This window comes from Etheostoma spectabile, unplaced genomic scaffold, assembly GCF_008692095.1.
Source record: "Etheostoma spectabile isolate EspeVRDwgs_2016 unplaced genomic scaffold, UIUC_Espe_1.0 scaffold340, whole genome shotgun sequence".
NCBI lineage: Eukaryota > Metazoa > Chordata > Actinopteri > Perciformes > Percidae > Etheostoma > Etheostoma spectabile.
The window spans coordinates 232,324-248,970 of NW_022605588.1; the positions used below are offsets into that span (position 1 = coordinate 232,324).

The 16,647-nt window shown below is 40.8% G+C and overlaps 1 protein-coding gene and 1 long non-coding RNA gene across 3 annotated transcripts in view; one reads left to right on the top strand and one right to left on the bottom strand.

The window, feature by feature from the left end:
* The first annotated feature begins 154 nt into the window (after nucleotides 1-154).
* matcap2 (microtubule associated tyrosine carboxypeptidase 2) lies at nucleotides 155-16,091 on the top strand. 2 transcript variants are annotated; one of them, XM_032511242.1, is made up of 7 exons: nucleotides 155-488; nucleotides 3,440-4,110; nucleotides 8,275-8,418; nucleotides 9,633-9,765; nucleotides 10,075-10,380; nucleotides 10,617-10,714; nucleotides 13,662-16,091. In XM_032511242.1, exons 1-7 carry the CDS (start codon nucleotides 464-466, stop codon nucleotides 13,818-13,820), a joined length of 1,536 nt encoding a protein of 511 aa, XP_032367133.1. In that variant the 5' UTR covers nucleotides 155-463; the 3' UTR covers nucleotides 13,821-16,091. The 2 variants fall into 2 exon arrangements, with proteins under 2 accessions (XP_032367133.1, XP_032367134.1); XM_032511243.1 differs by having other exon boundaries at nucleotides 158-488; nucleotides 3,444-4,110.
* The window catches only part of LOC116686270 (uncharacterized), an 18,144-nt gene continuing 2,874 nt past the window's right edge, over nucleotides 1,378-16,647 (bottom strand). Inside the window, exons 2-4 of the long non-coding RNA XR_004331206.1 lie at nucleotides 5,810-5,814; nucleotides 2,142-2,146; nucleotides 1,378-1,388 (exon numbers count right to left, since the gene is read on the bottom strand). This is a non-coding gene — a long non-coding RNA (uncharacterized LOC116686270). The remainder of the gene's footprint in view (nucleotides 1,389-2,141; nucleotides 2,147-5,809; nucleotides 5,815-16,647) is intronic.

Consider the following 16,647-nt stretch of genomic DNA (forward strand, 5'->3'; position numbering starts at 1 on the left):
AATCATTGCTGAATTGCAAATTATGCATCAATCTCCGACTATTTAAGACATATTTCCCATAAGTGTCTCACTCAGCCCATTCTTCAAGGGACTTCATTTCCCGTGTGAAGCTTTGTGTATTGCGTATCAACGAAACCATGGTAACAGATCCGAGCCTGTACCACGCAGACCACAGACAGCTCGTGCCAGTTTGACTGGGGCTCAGTGTAGGCGGCACGGCTATGTCAGCTCAGCCGATAGCCTGGGATACTTTAAATATATAATAACAATTTCTGTCATAATATATGTCAAGTAAGTCATTGCAGTAACTCGCTTGAATCGTCGGTTTCTATTTGGCCATTATTAGCCGGCTAATTAAGCTAGGTTAACTTAGCTAGTTAGCTTTAAGTAACGTTAGCTAACGTTTGTATTCTTCGAACAGCACTGGTGGTTTAGGTTTAACGTTACGTAGACCTGGAAAAGGATGCTGGAGTCAATTAACGTTACAGGTACGTTCATGTTGCATTTTTCTGGTGTTCACTTATTTACTGATAAACTTGATAAAAATGCAACATAACTATTTACTAATGTAGCAGCTTGTTATTGAAATGTGGAGTCAAGTAATTTGTCGACCTAATACACGTATTATTACATAGAGGGGAAATATGAACACACCTAAACTAAATAGAATGTATTTAAGAAGGAGTGACTTTATTTATTATTCTCCGTTTATAATATATTTGACTGTTTAAGTAATTAACTTACTGTATTTAGTTTTGTAAAGATGCAGATATATGCTGATTTTTGCTAATCATATGCTTTTAATAAACACTAGTGCTTTGATATTTTTGATTTATGGTGATGGATGAGATGGAGACGCTTGCATTGATTTAATTTCTGTTGTGCAGTTGGACTATTTGCATTTAAGTTTACTAATTTGATTTCATATGGTAACTGGCATGATAATGTCCAAAATAACGTTCACACACCCAGTATCCAGTCTGATAGGAATTCTGGGTTGGTTACTTCTTTGCCTACAGAATGATGTGATAATAGCCTATCATAATACATGTATTAGGTAATAGTAGATGTATTAGGTAACAGTATTTGATTTGGTGGCTGAGCAAGCCAGTGAAGCTCCAATTTGTCCTTGTCCCTCTTCCAATCATTACTGTGCTGTTGAGGTCATTAGTTTGTACTGCCAGTGGTTGCATGGATTCTGCCTCAGTGCTCCCGTCCAAACAGAGAGAGAGCCTGCTCTCACTGTGGAGATGTTCCAGGTCATCTTACTGGGAATTGCAAAGCCCTGCACTCTGACTCCTGTGCTTCACTGCCAGTCTCTGGAGACACATTATAAGAATAATTTCCTCTGTAATATCAGGATACTGACTCATGAAACTGACTGAGGCCTATTTGAGTCAGATCACATCATCATTATGATTGTAAAAAAGAAAACAAAAGTTGCTACTTTGCTTACATAGACCTTAATCATGTAAGCTATAGTGTGTAGTTTCTGTCTCCCCCATCAAGAATTCTTAGTAATGACAACAAAAACTGTCGGCATATCCATATGAAACAAGCCTTCCGTGATCGTGCAAACACCCCCTTCCAAGCAGTTGCTAGTAGCCAAGGAGGAAACGGAGGATTAGAAAAACATGATGGTAATTATTGGTCATTTGGGGTGGCAGAAGCTCAGTCCATAGGGAGTTGGGTTGGGAATTAGAGGGGCGCTGGTTCAAGTCCCTCTACTGACCAAATGACGGAGCGTGGATTGGTAGCTGGAAAGATGCTAGTTCACCCCCTGGGCTCTGCCAGGTGCTCCTGAGCAAGGCTTCGTAACTGCTTAGGGTGCTGGTCCAGCTGGCAGCCCCCCCACTCTGACATCTCTCCATTTGTGCATTAATAGGCACTAAGCATGTGTGTGTATTTCAGGCCTGTGTGTAGTGATTACTAACAAAACAGAGTGTAAATTGTATTTTCCCCTCTGGGGATCAAGAAACAGTATAAATTATTAATTAAAATGATAAATTATCTTCGCTCGTGTTTCTGCACGCAAAAGTCAGCAGGCAACAGCCATCTTCTGAACATAGTCATACTGAGAAATCCAGAGAGAGTTGTGTGGAGGTGGTAGTCTTAATTAGTTTTGTAGCAACTCATTTGACACTGGCTTGAATGTGACGGACGTTCATTTATATTATTAACAGCCCAGCTCGGTCCTGGCTAGGGACCGAGCTGCGGTATACTGGTTCCACTGTAGGCTGAGTGGTATGAAAATTGATGGTTATCATACCCTTAGTCTTGGATTGCCAGACTTTCCTCCACAGCGCTGCTCAGGAAGGTCTGGTCCACACAGCATTGTGGGATGGGAGAAAAACATGCTCCAGTTTATTGACATTTCTTTGAACCAATAACCATCATGTTGGGCGGTGCTAGGCACCAGATGAAGCAAGGGCACCTCTGCAAAGTAGCCTCGGAAAGGAACTTGTTTTGGTGGAACATGTGTATGTAGGGAGGCGAGCTCTGGAATCAAAATGGCTGTTGAGTGTTTCATTAGAATTTACTCAAAACAAATATTTGATTGTCGGTTCTAGCTCGAGTTTAGAATTCCATTTCAAAGAAAGCGGAAGGAAGAGGACATCCAATAAAACCTCTGGCAGCACCGGAAAAATCCCATAAATGAAACGTTGTCGATATAGATAGACTATGATACCGTCTACATTTGCTTATCTATTGAAAAAAAGGTATATTTGTTTTATGTATTTCCAAAAGGGAGACATTTTACAAATACTTCAAACACTTGATATTTTTCAGACAGTTATTCTACCTTTAAAATCTCATGCAGCTGCAACCCTAGTCCTGTCATGGCCCCTTGATCCAGTGGAGGTGGTGGGAGATGGAGTATGATGGCAAAGCTATCATCTCTGAGGGACAACATGTCCCACCCCATGCAGGACACTTTGACAGCACTGGGCCGCTCCTTTAGTGACTGGTCCTTCCTTCCTTCCTTCCTGCTTCCTTTACAATCAACACTGCTCCCAGTAGATAGCCCATACCAAAACTGACAGTTCACTCATTTGCAATATCAATGTTTCAAGAAATTGTTCAGTCTGTGTCAATTTGTTATATTTGGCTCTTTTTATTTTTCGGTTTAATTTATTATCTTGCGTTTTTATTGATGCGTCCTGCTGTCCTTTGCTGCCTCAAAACTGCAAATTTCCCCGCTGTGGGACTATGATCTTATCTTACCATATCTTAAAGCAATGTTCATCACACAAGTTATGGTATTTATTTTTATTATTACCTTTCTTTTTTTTTTTTAGCTTGGCGTAGGAATAGATCTAATTTTACCCTGCCTTGATAAGAGGATTACTACATCAAGGCTTGTGAAGGTGATTCTTAAGTAAGCAGCAAACAGATTCACTGTCCTCCCTTAATGGTCTCTCATCATACTTCTTTTCAGAAAGACTCCACTGGCCAGAAGTGGAAATGTCCAAAAAGTACCTTTTAAACTCTGCTGACAAGGCACTGAGCTCAAGCCAAATATACCTGGAGAAGATTTCTTCCAGTGTTCTCAAAGACCTCTTCAGCACTGGCGCCAGTAGCTACAACGTCCTGCTGCAGGCTAAGGAGGAGGATAAGAAGAGTCAGAACCAGTCCCCTTACAAAAGGCCAAAAGCGTTGGTGAAATGTGGCGCCACATTTAGTAGAAGAAACCGCCCAGGCATGGCTTCTAAAAAGTTGCGTGCAGCAGAAGGTAGTGGTAAACCTGCACAGACAAATCGTGTTCTCTCAGGCAACGCCAATCTGTCTAAACCAGCACGGAACATCGCAGTAGTGGGAAGCAGCATGGGCCTGATCCCTCGTACAGTTCCGCAGCTCAGGAAGATGTGCATCCCCAATTCACCACACACTAAACTCCCCTCGTTGCACAAAGCAGCAATAACACGGGAAGTGGGTGATGCCAAGAAGCTCTGCATCCTTACAGCCATAAAGCCGTCTAATGTTGAGAAAGAGAAGGCCAAGTTTTTCAAGTCTGACTTCAACTATAATCCACAGTTTGCATACAGCAACCCAGTTTCTCCACTTGTCCTGGCACGACATAACAATGCCTCAGATCGCTTCCTGACACAGGTAAGGGTACGTTTGGGTTTGGTGTAATTAAATAGTTTTAGATTGGTTTGTTGGGTGAGAGCAATGACATCTGCAACACATTACCTTTATTGAAATGCTAGATAAGATTATTTTTTGGGCATTTTAGGCATTTATTTGACAGAACGGACAAAGACATGAAAGGGGAGAGGTGGGGGGGATGACATGCAGCAAAGGGCCACAGGCCGGAGTCAAACGCAGACCTGCTGCGTCGAGGAGCAAACCTCTACATATGGTGCCTGCTCCACCAACTGAGCTATCTGGGCGCCCATTTTGTGTTATATATGGATAAGGCCATCTATTGAGGACACTGACAACATGTCCTCTGAATTTACATACAGTATAAAAATAAATCAAATGACTATGTGCAATACAAAAGAGATGTGTGCAGTTTCCCAAAGCTTTCTAAATTATTTACAGGTCTTTCAATTCATTGTTAGGGGCCGAGTAGCAAAGCCTGTATCATTTCTTCCTCTTCCTATGCAACTCACCAAACTTTGAACATAAGCCCAGTCTTATGCTTAATGGGATCAGTGTGATTTGTGTTGTAATTGTCCTGATGGTGGCGCTACAACAGCCATCTGGAATTATAAACTTTAAAAATTCATAACAAATCAGCTGTACATGCTACAACGCGTACGCTAAACTGTCCCCAATAGAGCAGAAACTTTGCTCTCCTGTTAATTTTGAACTCCATCACTCTACTTTTTGTAAAAACTGCAAAACTTCCTAAACCTCTCTTCCCACGTTTGTTTCAATTGACAACAAATTTGCGCAACTTCATCTTTAGACAAGTCTTCACATTTTTTAATTCATCAAAAATTGAGTCCACAGTGCATTAACATGTTTTACTGCATACAGTAGTGTAAACAAATACTGCAATTTCTTCCAAACTAAATCTTTGTTCATGGAAAACAAATTCACCACATTTGACAATCATTCAAGATTTGGTGTGCAAAATTTCTGAAATTATCTCAAAAAGTGAATTAAAACAAAAAGAAATCAAATTGTGTCCATGTCACTTGAAATGTTTTGCAAAAGCGCTTAGGCTATATGATTATGACATACAACGAATGAAAATAACAAAAAACAAGAAAGTGAATAACATTATGTAAAAGAATAAAATTGTTAACAAAAAAAAAAGGTAAATGCAATAAAATATATGTACAAGGTAAAAAAAAAAAAAATGTGATAGAGAAACTCAGCATCCAAAACATCCTTGAGAAAAAGAAAGTACACTCAGTATGTGCAAAAGTTAACATATTTTGGTGAGAGGCAGTGACGTGTCATTCATCACACCTATCTACAACAACTTCTATAGTGCATGGGGTTGGTGCTGAGCTGGCTGGTTTGAGATCAGCAACCTCGACAAGCCAGCAGTCAAGCTGGCTGTTGTGATCACAGAGACTTGCTGTCAATGCTGTTTAGCGTCAGGGCCGATCAGAGCTGATGCAGTGTGAGTCTGTTGTCTAAGTAAAAGTGGAATGAGGCTGGAATGAAGTTGTTCAGGATACAGATACAAGACTTTGTCCAGCAAACAATGGAAGATTGATTAATAACTGCCTCAGTTGGTGTCTTAAATCAACATTAAAGGCAGGGTTGGTATTAATAACAATATACACTTTTTATGTACAGTATATTGTATGAAATGGTCTTTACACCCCAACAGCAATAAACTTACGGGCTCTAAAAAAGGAGCAAAACAGATCTGTCATCTGGAGCTGCTGTAATCCTGTACAAATGGCCACCAATCACTGCCTCGTGGAAAGAACCAATGAAATGCCTCCTTGCCCCGCTGCGTGTACTCTACCCCTCCTGTGTACAAGCCTGAGCTCAATGTGCACCGTCGCCGCATTACTAACAGTAGTCATGATTGTTTTAAACATTTGGAAGAAGACCTGAAGTAAAATCGCAGTCCTGTCTCCGCTCTGCTATGAAGGTCTGTGTGTGGGTTGGAGCCCCGAGAGCAGGGTGGGTAGACCGAGCCCAACACATATTGAGCCAAACACAACCTGTAGATCTTAAATATTACGCCTAATATCAGTTCACAAACGTTTGGCTTATTTTCGTGGTAACGTTACATTACACTAATATAGCAAACTTTTTTCAATTCAATTAAATTTTGTTTATGATATCAAATCATAACAAAAGTTATCTCGAGACACTTTACAGATAGAGTAGGTCTAGACCACACTGTAATTTACAAAGCTCCAACAATTCTAGTAATTCCTTCAAGAGTAAGCAATTAGTGCGACAGTGGCGAGGAATAGGTGGACGTAGCGGGACGCAGCAGGGTTCAGCAGGACACTACTGGGCATCGCAGAGCATATTAGGGTGTTGCAAGGAGTACAGCAGGACCACAGTGACAGCTGTAAACTCCCCAGAACTAGGTTAGTAACAGGCATTTCTGGGACAGGATGCAAACAAATGGAAAGGGAAAGGTGAGAGCATGTCATGACTAACTGAGCAACACTGAAGCTGTAGCAGAATCACACACAGTGTTTTCAAGACCAAGAATTTAAATTCATTTTACAATCAGTCCCATCTAGTAAACTGGAAAACAACCCTGTGGTGTTCTGTTGCAGGCTCTTTTAGTAACACAAGTACACAGACAGTAAGACAAAGAAAGAGCTAGTGAGTTCAAATGCAAATACAGTAAAATGATCCTGTGTGGAGGATGCTTTTGTTGTGGTTCTTCCTGGATTCTGTCCTAATTAGTCGTGTTTTCTTACTGCATTGAACTGTGAAAGGATTGACACTTGTATTTGTAATTTGTAATTTTTCGTGAGGGGATTGGAGGACATTGAAAATTGAAAAAATTCATGGAAATGTAGATCCGCCCTTAAATTAATATGCAGCATGAATTAATTTAATGTACAGCAAGACTGTAAGCTAGAGCTATACAGAAGCACAACTTCAATAACATTAAAGTTCAAATTAGTATGAGGAAAGACTACTGGCAAGACCTCCTCTCTACACACTGTAGAGTATAACAACATACAGTATAATGAAACCATATCAGTTATGATAACAGTTACTTATGATAAGTGTTTTTGTGCCAGCTTAATTAAGTTTTGTTCAGGAAAATACTGTATACATGCCATCTTTTTTGCATGGTACTCCTACATATTAACCTGCTTCTTTAACTTTTAGAGTTTTCTGGTGCCAAGCAATATCTTCCCATTCAGTTTATTGTTATTATTAGGAGAGCTAGAGAAATTGCCAGGCTATAAGCTTATTGCAGAAACTGATATGTTGGCTGATTATTAACAAGTCATTTCATAACAAAATGCCAAATTAGGTTTGAGGTAATTTAAAAACGGTGTCTTTATTATTTAGTGTAAAATCGGATTAGATTCAGTAATTTTTAAAAACAAATTGCAAATGCCTGTGATTACTTCACATTTTACTTGTAATATTTTGTGAGTAAAATCCAAATCTGCAACATAGCCAATAACATTTCTCCTTCAGGTAAATTCAATAGTACAATGTTTTCCTCTTAAGGTGAAATACACAGTAGGTCAGTAGTATACAGTGGGCTTGCATATTATTGTAATGTACGGTTGGCCGAGGCAAAGGCACAAAAAGAAGAGGAAGGCCCATGTTGTTGAGGTCTAGATGTATTTATTCATAAGATGGTAACATCAATCTTGTGCAACCATAATTTCCAGTGCAAAGCCCAGCCAAAGAAATTAATTAACTGAAGAGAAAGAAATCTCTCCACACTTGCTTCATGTTTCCATGCTTGTCCAATTTATCAGAGTACCAGTGATAAGAGATTTTGTATTTATTTTTTTAATGAGACCTAACAACAACATACAGCATAAATATAGAAAAACATTCGACCAAGTATAGAACCTTGGGGAACCCCATAGGATAAAGAGAATGTACTTCTCTACTTCCCATAGTTGGTCCATAAAAATAATAATAATGAAAAATACAGTTTGATTTTGTTTTTTTTCTAAACAAGTTGTTTGACTAACTGGTGATTTGTTTAATATCTCTCTCATTGTCTAACTGTTTTTGTTTGTTTTGTTAGCCTACTGCCAAATTGCCTAGTACTGCATATCCAAAGCATCAACAACAGAAGATGTCAAAGACAGTCATTAGTCATGTCAACTTTTATGACTTTGTCGTCTCTTGCAGGCAGTGCACATCATGGAGCTTGCCCTGCTGCGATATGGCAGCTATGAGAAGTTTGAGCAGACCACGGGGGGCAACCTCCTTAACAAGAGTCGTATCTGGCACAACGTCAAGAAATACATGGAGAAGGAAGGCTGCTTGGGGGAGGTAAGAGGACAGGCAACGCAATGACAAACACACAAACATAATTCTGACCATTCCCACTCTAGAGCATTTGACATACAGTTAAAAAGTCATTAAAGACTGTAATTTGGAGCCTGGTATCAGCAGGGTATCAATGTGAATGAGCTTCAGGAAAAAGCAAGACCACCTCTTCACTGAAGTCATCCTGCAGTTTTCTTGTGAAGACTCAGAGCTGCGTTTATGTAACCATCAACAAATACATGTTACATCATCAGGTTCACATTATACCACACACACCTTGTGTATACTTGGCAAAGTCTTAATGGGGTTAGACATACTAGACAGTGGAAAGAAAATACAAGGGAGTGGATAGCATTAAAAGGAGAAACCCATCCAAAAAAAAAAATCACTTGACAAAAAAAACTCTCTTCTTGGCCCATTTTGTTGAGTGCAGCTACAAATGATGAAAGGACATATTTCAGCAATGTAAAGCATCAGTGGTTTTGGAATATCTCATATTATACTTTCATTGTCTTAATAGCCACAAGGATCTGCAAGGGTTTGCACAATGTCAATTTTGTCATCTACCAACGTCTGAGAGGGTCCACGCTGGACGCATTTGTGGACATGATCCAAATGCACTTTAAAAAAAAAATCCTCTGCATTATGGATTGGTTTTCTATCATCTAGCATTTCACTTTATGGGGAATTGGGAAATCGGCGCCCCCCTGCTTGCTGAAGCGTCACGCCACAGCCAACCTGTTGTGCACAGGTGTCGTGCACAGAAAGGAGCATCTCGCTGCAGCGAGACGTACTTGTCTACAGAAGCATGTGTGAGAAGGGGAAAGGGGAGGGGGTTGCAGGGGACAGTTCACCTCTGTGTCTCCCGAATGGAACGGTCCGGACAAGGCGACCATGAGCCTTTTTAGGATTATCACTTTAATGCATGATAAGGAGATCTGCCCCAACTTTTGGACTGCTCTCAGGATTGCATTTACTCTGCCAGTCACTGTGGCTCAAGCACATAGGAGCTTTCAAAACTAAAGTTGATCAAGTCATATCTGAGGTCTCTGGCCTTGCCGTCATTCATATCAATCACTTAGTAGAGCAGTCTCAAAGGGGGTCATGCCCGGGGTGTAATTCAATGTAGAACCGCCACTGACCACAGCTAACACAATAGCCATGCAACAACTTTTCTAATTTTGTAGTAAAAATGCAATGTTAAATTCTGTTGCTAGATCGTAGTCCAGGTGACAGACGACCTCCTGTCCAGAGCCTCCATGACGGTGGTGAACAGCAGACCCACACTGACCATCAACATCTCCACGGCCCGAGAGTACTGGCTGGAAGGCATGCTGAGGCATGAGATTAGTGGGTACAGTAGCTCCCATACAGGGCTTATGTTCTATTTTTTAACGTGGGCTTCCTGAAGGTCACCAGCTAAATGGAAAATCATTTCAATTTGATCTGTAATGAAGTTCATCCGAAGTAATTAACCTCTCTAATCACAGGTCTGATTAGCTGTGATCCAGTATATATTACTGAAAGATTATGTGTAATTAGTATTGATGACACTGTGTAGACCATTTCATGGCTCTAATTGATGTTGCCACTAATAAAGGTGACTTGAAATTGAACTTGAATACAACGATATAAATAGTCCTTGTCTCTGTCCACCAGGCACACATTATTTTCGTGGCATAAACAACTGCCACCAGCCATGGAGCAGCAGCGCAGGTAGGAAGAAGCACAACCTGAAGCCTCTGAACCCCACAGAGGAGGGCCTGGCCAGCATCCACAGTGTCCTATTCAGGAAAGACCCCACACTGTGGCGCGCCGCCCTGCTCTACTACACCGTCTACCAGGCCACCCACATGTCCTTCTCTCAGCTCTTCCACAATCTGGGACGCTTCGTCCAGGACCCCAACACTCGCTGGGACTACTGCGTCCGGGCCAAGAGGGGCCAGACCGATACAGCACAGCCAGGTCACCATATAGGGGTTTAAGATTCAAAAGAGAGATAGAGTTTGCATTGACATATGCAGCCAATGTGTGACTTGACTGCACATTTAGTGTAGAGACAATCCAACACAATTGGTCTCCTGAATTGAGTCACATGTGATACATTTAAAATGACATAAAAAAAAAATAATATTAGCCTTTTTAAAATTCTTACTTGTTAAACTTCTATTGGTCTACTTTTCTCATATCTGGCATTGCAGGGTGCTTCAGTAAAGACCAGGTCTACCTGGATGGCATCCTGAAGATCCTGAGATACAGAGACAAGATCAACTTCCCACTGCTGATGGCTCTAGGAAAGGTACAGCAGCTCAACTGTCACCATGTTAGGGCCGTGAATGTGGTCTCACGATTCACGATCAGCCATACGAATCGATTTGATATCCTGATGCATCACAATGTGTCACCTCCTCAATATTATTATATATCGCTACGCATGGTTTACAACAACAAATTCAAGCAGTCAGATATGCAGTATATGAACTCCCCTTTTTATTGTCTCTGCACTTTAAAAAAAAAAAAACTCTGCCTGAATGGAGCAGAGTCTGAACACAGCAGACAAAAGACAAACGGTAGAAACTAAAAAAGCAACCACCGGAAAATCAACATGTAACCTCAGCAGGCAATAATCAATTACGGTCTTTAACTGCATCGATGCAGAATGATCAGCATCGCTATATAGAGGTGCTATGATTCATTTCAACATCCCTACTCCATGTGTTGGTACCGTATTAGTCAATTCACTGATTTACTAAGGAGCAGCCACATTGACTCCACAGGTGAGAGTTTTTTTAATTAGATGTTTCGATGCTGTTGTTCACAACCTGAATCAACCTGCAGGCTTCTTCTCTCAGTCAGTACGTTCTCCTCAATCAGTCATTTCTTCCCTTGTCAACATCTCTGCTGAATCAGCGCAGGAAGGCAAAGAAGTGACAGTTCCCCCCCCCATATATTTGTACATAAATGACCACTCTGACAGGGCTGGGCCCCCATCATATTAATTACTTATGTTTAAATGATGCCTGATATGGTTTCAACTTTTGTCTTCATGTTGTTGTTGTGTTGTCCTTTTACTTGTTGGAGCTTGTATTGCAAGACAGATTTCTATGCGTATGCACAATAAAGTGTTATCTTATGTTCTCTTACCACCGGCTGCATCCAAACGTCCACCCTTTGGACTTGCAGACCTTTGCAAGTGTCTGTCATATGTACTGCGATGTGTTCCACTAAAATAATGACTCATGAGGAGTTGATGGGATAACATTTCACTGGAATTTCATGTGGCAAACCAGACTGATTCCCAGCCACAGCCTGTCACCCCCTCTCTTCCCGATCTCTACCGAGCTCCGAGCCCTAAGATCTCACAGTGCCTGGTGTTGCTCACTCGATGTGACAAAAGCATTTTGTTTTCACATGCAGGTAGGCCAAGGCCAGAAGGGCCGGAATAGCTAATGTAAGCCAACACATTCAAATAGTAAATTCAGCATTCGATAAGTATTGATTTTTTTACTATTCAAATTATATTTTACTTCCTGAATCGTTCCAACAGCCCTATTACCACCTCACAGAGATGTGTCTTTTAAAGAAGAGGCTTTCTAACAAATGCCCTAACCACATGTACAGTACCTCAACTCCTTTCAATGTGAAAAACACAAGCAGACATTTGTATGTTTAACCTTGATCTTTCGGTCATTACCCAAAGCACATGACCATATTTACAGGTCGGAGCATGCATCCATTTGTAAATCAAGAACTTCACCTTCAGACTAAAGCTATATCTGAACAAAACACTCAGGGTGCAATCAGACAGAGCTGGTTTGCAGGTTGCAAAATGCGAGGTGCAGTACCTTTCTTGCGCAAGACTCCCAATCAGACCAGCTCTGTATTTTTGTTAATCTTTCTAGGCAACCATTGAATCCTACCTGTCCTCAACCAGCCTTTATATTGCTGTGGAGTTAAATGGCGGCGTTTTTATTTGTTTTGTTTTTTTCCCCGCTGACTAATTTTTATTTTCAGTACACTCTTGCAAAAAAATGACACAAAAGCAGCAAGCACAACCCTTCCCTCTCATTGAAAACAATTACAAAAAGCTACCTCAGGCTGCAAAAACGGGCTCCGTCTGATCGGGAACCCGAACCTGCAAATTCAATAACCCCCACAGCATTGCACCAAAAAGCCTACAGAGTGGTAGATACTAGTAGTGTACTTCTTTACCTGATAACCTCCACTGCCAGAAACTTCTCTTTTTATCTTCTCTGGAGGCACTCAATCCACCAGAGGCTGATATTTGTACAGTCTTCTTTTGAATGTCTGCAGCTCCAACATACAGCAGTGATGATGTTGGTTGGGTTGACAGTGTCCTGTAAGAAGGTGAATACATTCTGTCAGTTATGTTACCATTCAAATCTACTTTCCATTCCTTGGAGTTGTATAATGTCTAATATCTAATCTAATGGTATCTTGTCTCTGCCAATGCGTCTGTGACACCACTAATGTATATACTTATATGTACAATATACTTTATTCAGACGCATGAAATAAAAGTTTGACTACACAGAAGATGGTTACAGTTCAGACAGAGTGAACTGAATGGAGAGGGTGGATGAGGCTTATGTAATCACCTTCCTAAGTAGGGAACAGACCATGTTCTTCTGTGTCAAACAAGCTGAAAGCATTGATAATTAAGGAGCTCCAGCTGTAGATCTTCAACCTGACGTAGGAAATGATTATTAACCACAGTGGTTAGGGCAGAATACACAAAACAAAGTTACCTGAAACCTACTCATGAGTATGACAATTCAAGTTATCACTTTTGTACTTTACACTCATTTATTTATTTTTAAATGAAAACGTCAAAATCATGTGGCATAGAGCAATATGAAGAAAATCAAATATCACAATATTTTTGAACAAATACCTCAATATTGCAACAATATTGTAGGGTTTACTATTGGGGCTTTCAGAAACTATTAACACAATGAATAATGAGTAATGTGGATATGATGACTAAGTGGGCAAAGGCAAATATTAGAACGGCGAGAATAGTCTGGAAAGTTCAGAAAATGACATGTAAAACCAGGGAAAGACAACACGTCATTTTAGATACCAATATTGAAAATCCAAGATGATATCTAGTTTCATATCACAAAATCAATTTTATATATTGCCCAGCCCTGAGAGACAGAGAGTGCTGCTGCTAGCATGGCTGTGTCCTCATTCTGTCTCTTCTTTTTTTCCTGTGGGCTCAGGTGTCGTTTGAAGACGTGGACCGCCTGAAAGCCCTGGCTCAGATGGAGAACGTCCGCATCCCACACTTCATGCAGGACCAGGCGCGGTACGCCGAGCAGCTGGCGAAAATCATGGCGGTCAACCAGCTGACTGACGAGGAGCTCAAGGCCATCATCTGAGCCCGCTGCGCTCCACCTGCACAAACCTGATCACACCTGAATAAAAGCTGTCGCAACCCTGCCAGCCACGGCCCGCATGCCTTAACTCCATCACCACGCATGGTAGCAGAGTGTGTGATTCGTGCAGCATGCTGTGTTGCATGTAGTGTAGAGTTGTGTCAGACAGACATGGAAATCTGTTCTAGCGCAGTAATTGATCCTCTGATTCTGTAGGGATCACTCCCACTCTGTTGTGTTGTGTTTAGGGCTGGATGTAGCTTGGTTTTTACCAGTGCCAATACAATACCCTGATTGCTCAGCAATTCAGCTGAAAATGAATTCATAAAACATTTACCAAGCACCTTTTTACTTGACAATCTCTGATAATCAGTTTAGTTTGTAGTTTGATGCCCAGTCTTAGGTTTGGGAGTACTTATATGAATATATTCTCTGTAGATTATAGTTTTTAAAAGAGAGATTTAATATCTCATAATGACCTAAGTTAGAGCCTAACTGATACTAGATATGTATAGGCTTAAATAGATATTTGAGACTATTTGATTTTTTTAACGTAAACGCACCACATGAACAAACGCAGGGAGCGTCCATAGCGATAAGGTGCATTCTGGGATCTCACTTCCCAGAGATCCAAACGGTACGCCACCTCACTCACAAGTGAGATGACGAACAGGTCTGTTGTATTAGCTCCAGCTCTCCCTCTGACACACACACACACACACACACACACACACACACACACACTCTCTCTCTCTGAGATGACCTGTGATAGGTTATTGTCTCCTGTTAAAATGCGATTGAACGGAACAGCGCTAAATAACTACAAAATGTTTTGGGATAAGGCCACATTGGTTGCAATCTGATTAGTTCAAAGTCTGTGTTAATTTGAATTTATTCCAGCCCTAATGTATTGGTTTTTAATTAACTAAATTAGCTAGTGATATTGGATGAGATTTATCTGTCAGGCTCTAATCTAAATTCTGCCCCAGAGGCGATCTCCAGCAGACAGGGCATAGGCGTACATTTTTTTGGGGGGGCAGGTACCCGTAACTATCAGATTTCGTCATGAATCATTTGTACCCACCATTTTGTTTTGAAAACCTCAAGCTCAATTTTGTAAAATAAAAATAAAGTTTATAACACATATAATTCAGGAATGACAGATGCCAACAAATCCACAAACATCTCTATCCCCCCCCCACCCATTATATGTCTAATGCTATTAGAAAACTTACGGCTTTTTTTCTTCATAAAACGTCATCATCACATTCTTGCATACATTTTTATTTATTTACATTAGTAAGCTACAGGACGTCTTGCAAAACATGACCTGCACGAAAGAGAGAAAAAAAATGAATGTGTGTTGTACCCAGCACTTCTGGTAATGCCCTTCTGAATGCTTCTCTGTCCCCAGCACATTTCAAACCAAACTGACGCCCATGAGATAAGGACATTCTTGGACACTATTTAAATTCTTGTGGACTTGTGCATGAATATGGTTAGTTTTAGCATAAGCCATCCAAAATGTATTTATCTGTTCCTAATATTAGAAATATTTGTATTACTTTCATGTAACTAATCTCATAATCCAAGTGTACTTACCTAGTGTTATGTCTCTGTCTCTTAAGTGAAGATGATGGACACATTCTTGCACTGTGTTTTCTCTAGTTACAGATATGGGGTGGGTTACATCACCACTCAGGGTTACTATATTTGAAGTACATATGTGGGCATAGAAAATACAGCGGCTTGAGCAAAAGATTGTGAAAGCAGGATGGTTGACAACAGCTCAGTGGTGGACAGCGTGACACGCCGGCCTGCTAATCACAGCTGAGCCTGTCAGCATTGTTCTACTGAACACGGCTGGAAACAAAATGTCCCTGAAGTGTGAAAGTCACTTGTAATACAGTATATTTTGAAGGTGAGTTCCTCACTATGCTCTATAAAGCCCTAGTGGTTCAAGCCCTGTTTGACTACTTGCACTTTTTTTTACCTTGGATTTATCTTTTCAACTGCACTGATATGAGCGGTTACTGTGTTGGTGTCTTTATGATATATTCATGTTTTATAAACCAAATGCCTTGTGGTTTTTCTGCGATGAGTTTTAGTGGCATTAATCCCAAGATTGACCTACGTGGGCTTCTCTGCTTCGTCAAAGACCACTTCAGTGGTACAGTTTAATTACATTGCATTCCTATGTGATGTTTTCTATTTGACGTTTTTTGTGATACTCGTAAATAGAATCTTTAAATAAAGTGGACTACCTGAAAATGAGTAATGTGCTTTGTATTTTCCAAAGTATGTGCTTTCTCACAAAACAACTGCATTTTGAAATTCTGTTCATGCCATAGCAGCTGGATGTGATTTTGAATGGCCAGTTTGCACCACACTGGTTGCTTATAATATCTGGTCTATATATAATATAAGTAGTCTATATCCACGACCTTCCACTTCAAGGGATTGCCCGTTGCCCCCGCTGTATGTCCTTCTTTTCGGCCAGATGTCCGTCCCTGTCCTCTGTCTCTGCGTTCTAACCTCTGGTGGATTTCTGAGGACTATGGTTACCTGGTCCCAGACACCCACACACAGTTAAATCCAGACAGCTAGCTAGACTATCTGTCCAATCTGAGACTATGGTTACCGTTCCTCAGATCTCTGCAGGTAATCCAGACAGCTAGCTAGACTATCTGTCCAATCTGAGGACTTAGTGTTACCTGGTCCTCAGATCTCTGCAGGTTAAATCCAGACAGCTAGCTAGACTATCTGTTCAATCTTAGGACTATGGTTACCTGGTCCTCAGGTCTCTGCAGGGGAAATCCAGACAGCTAGC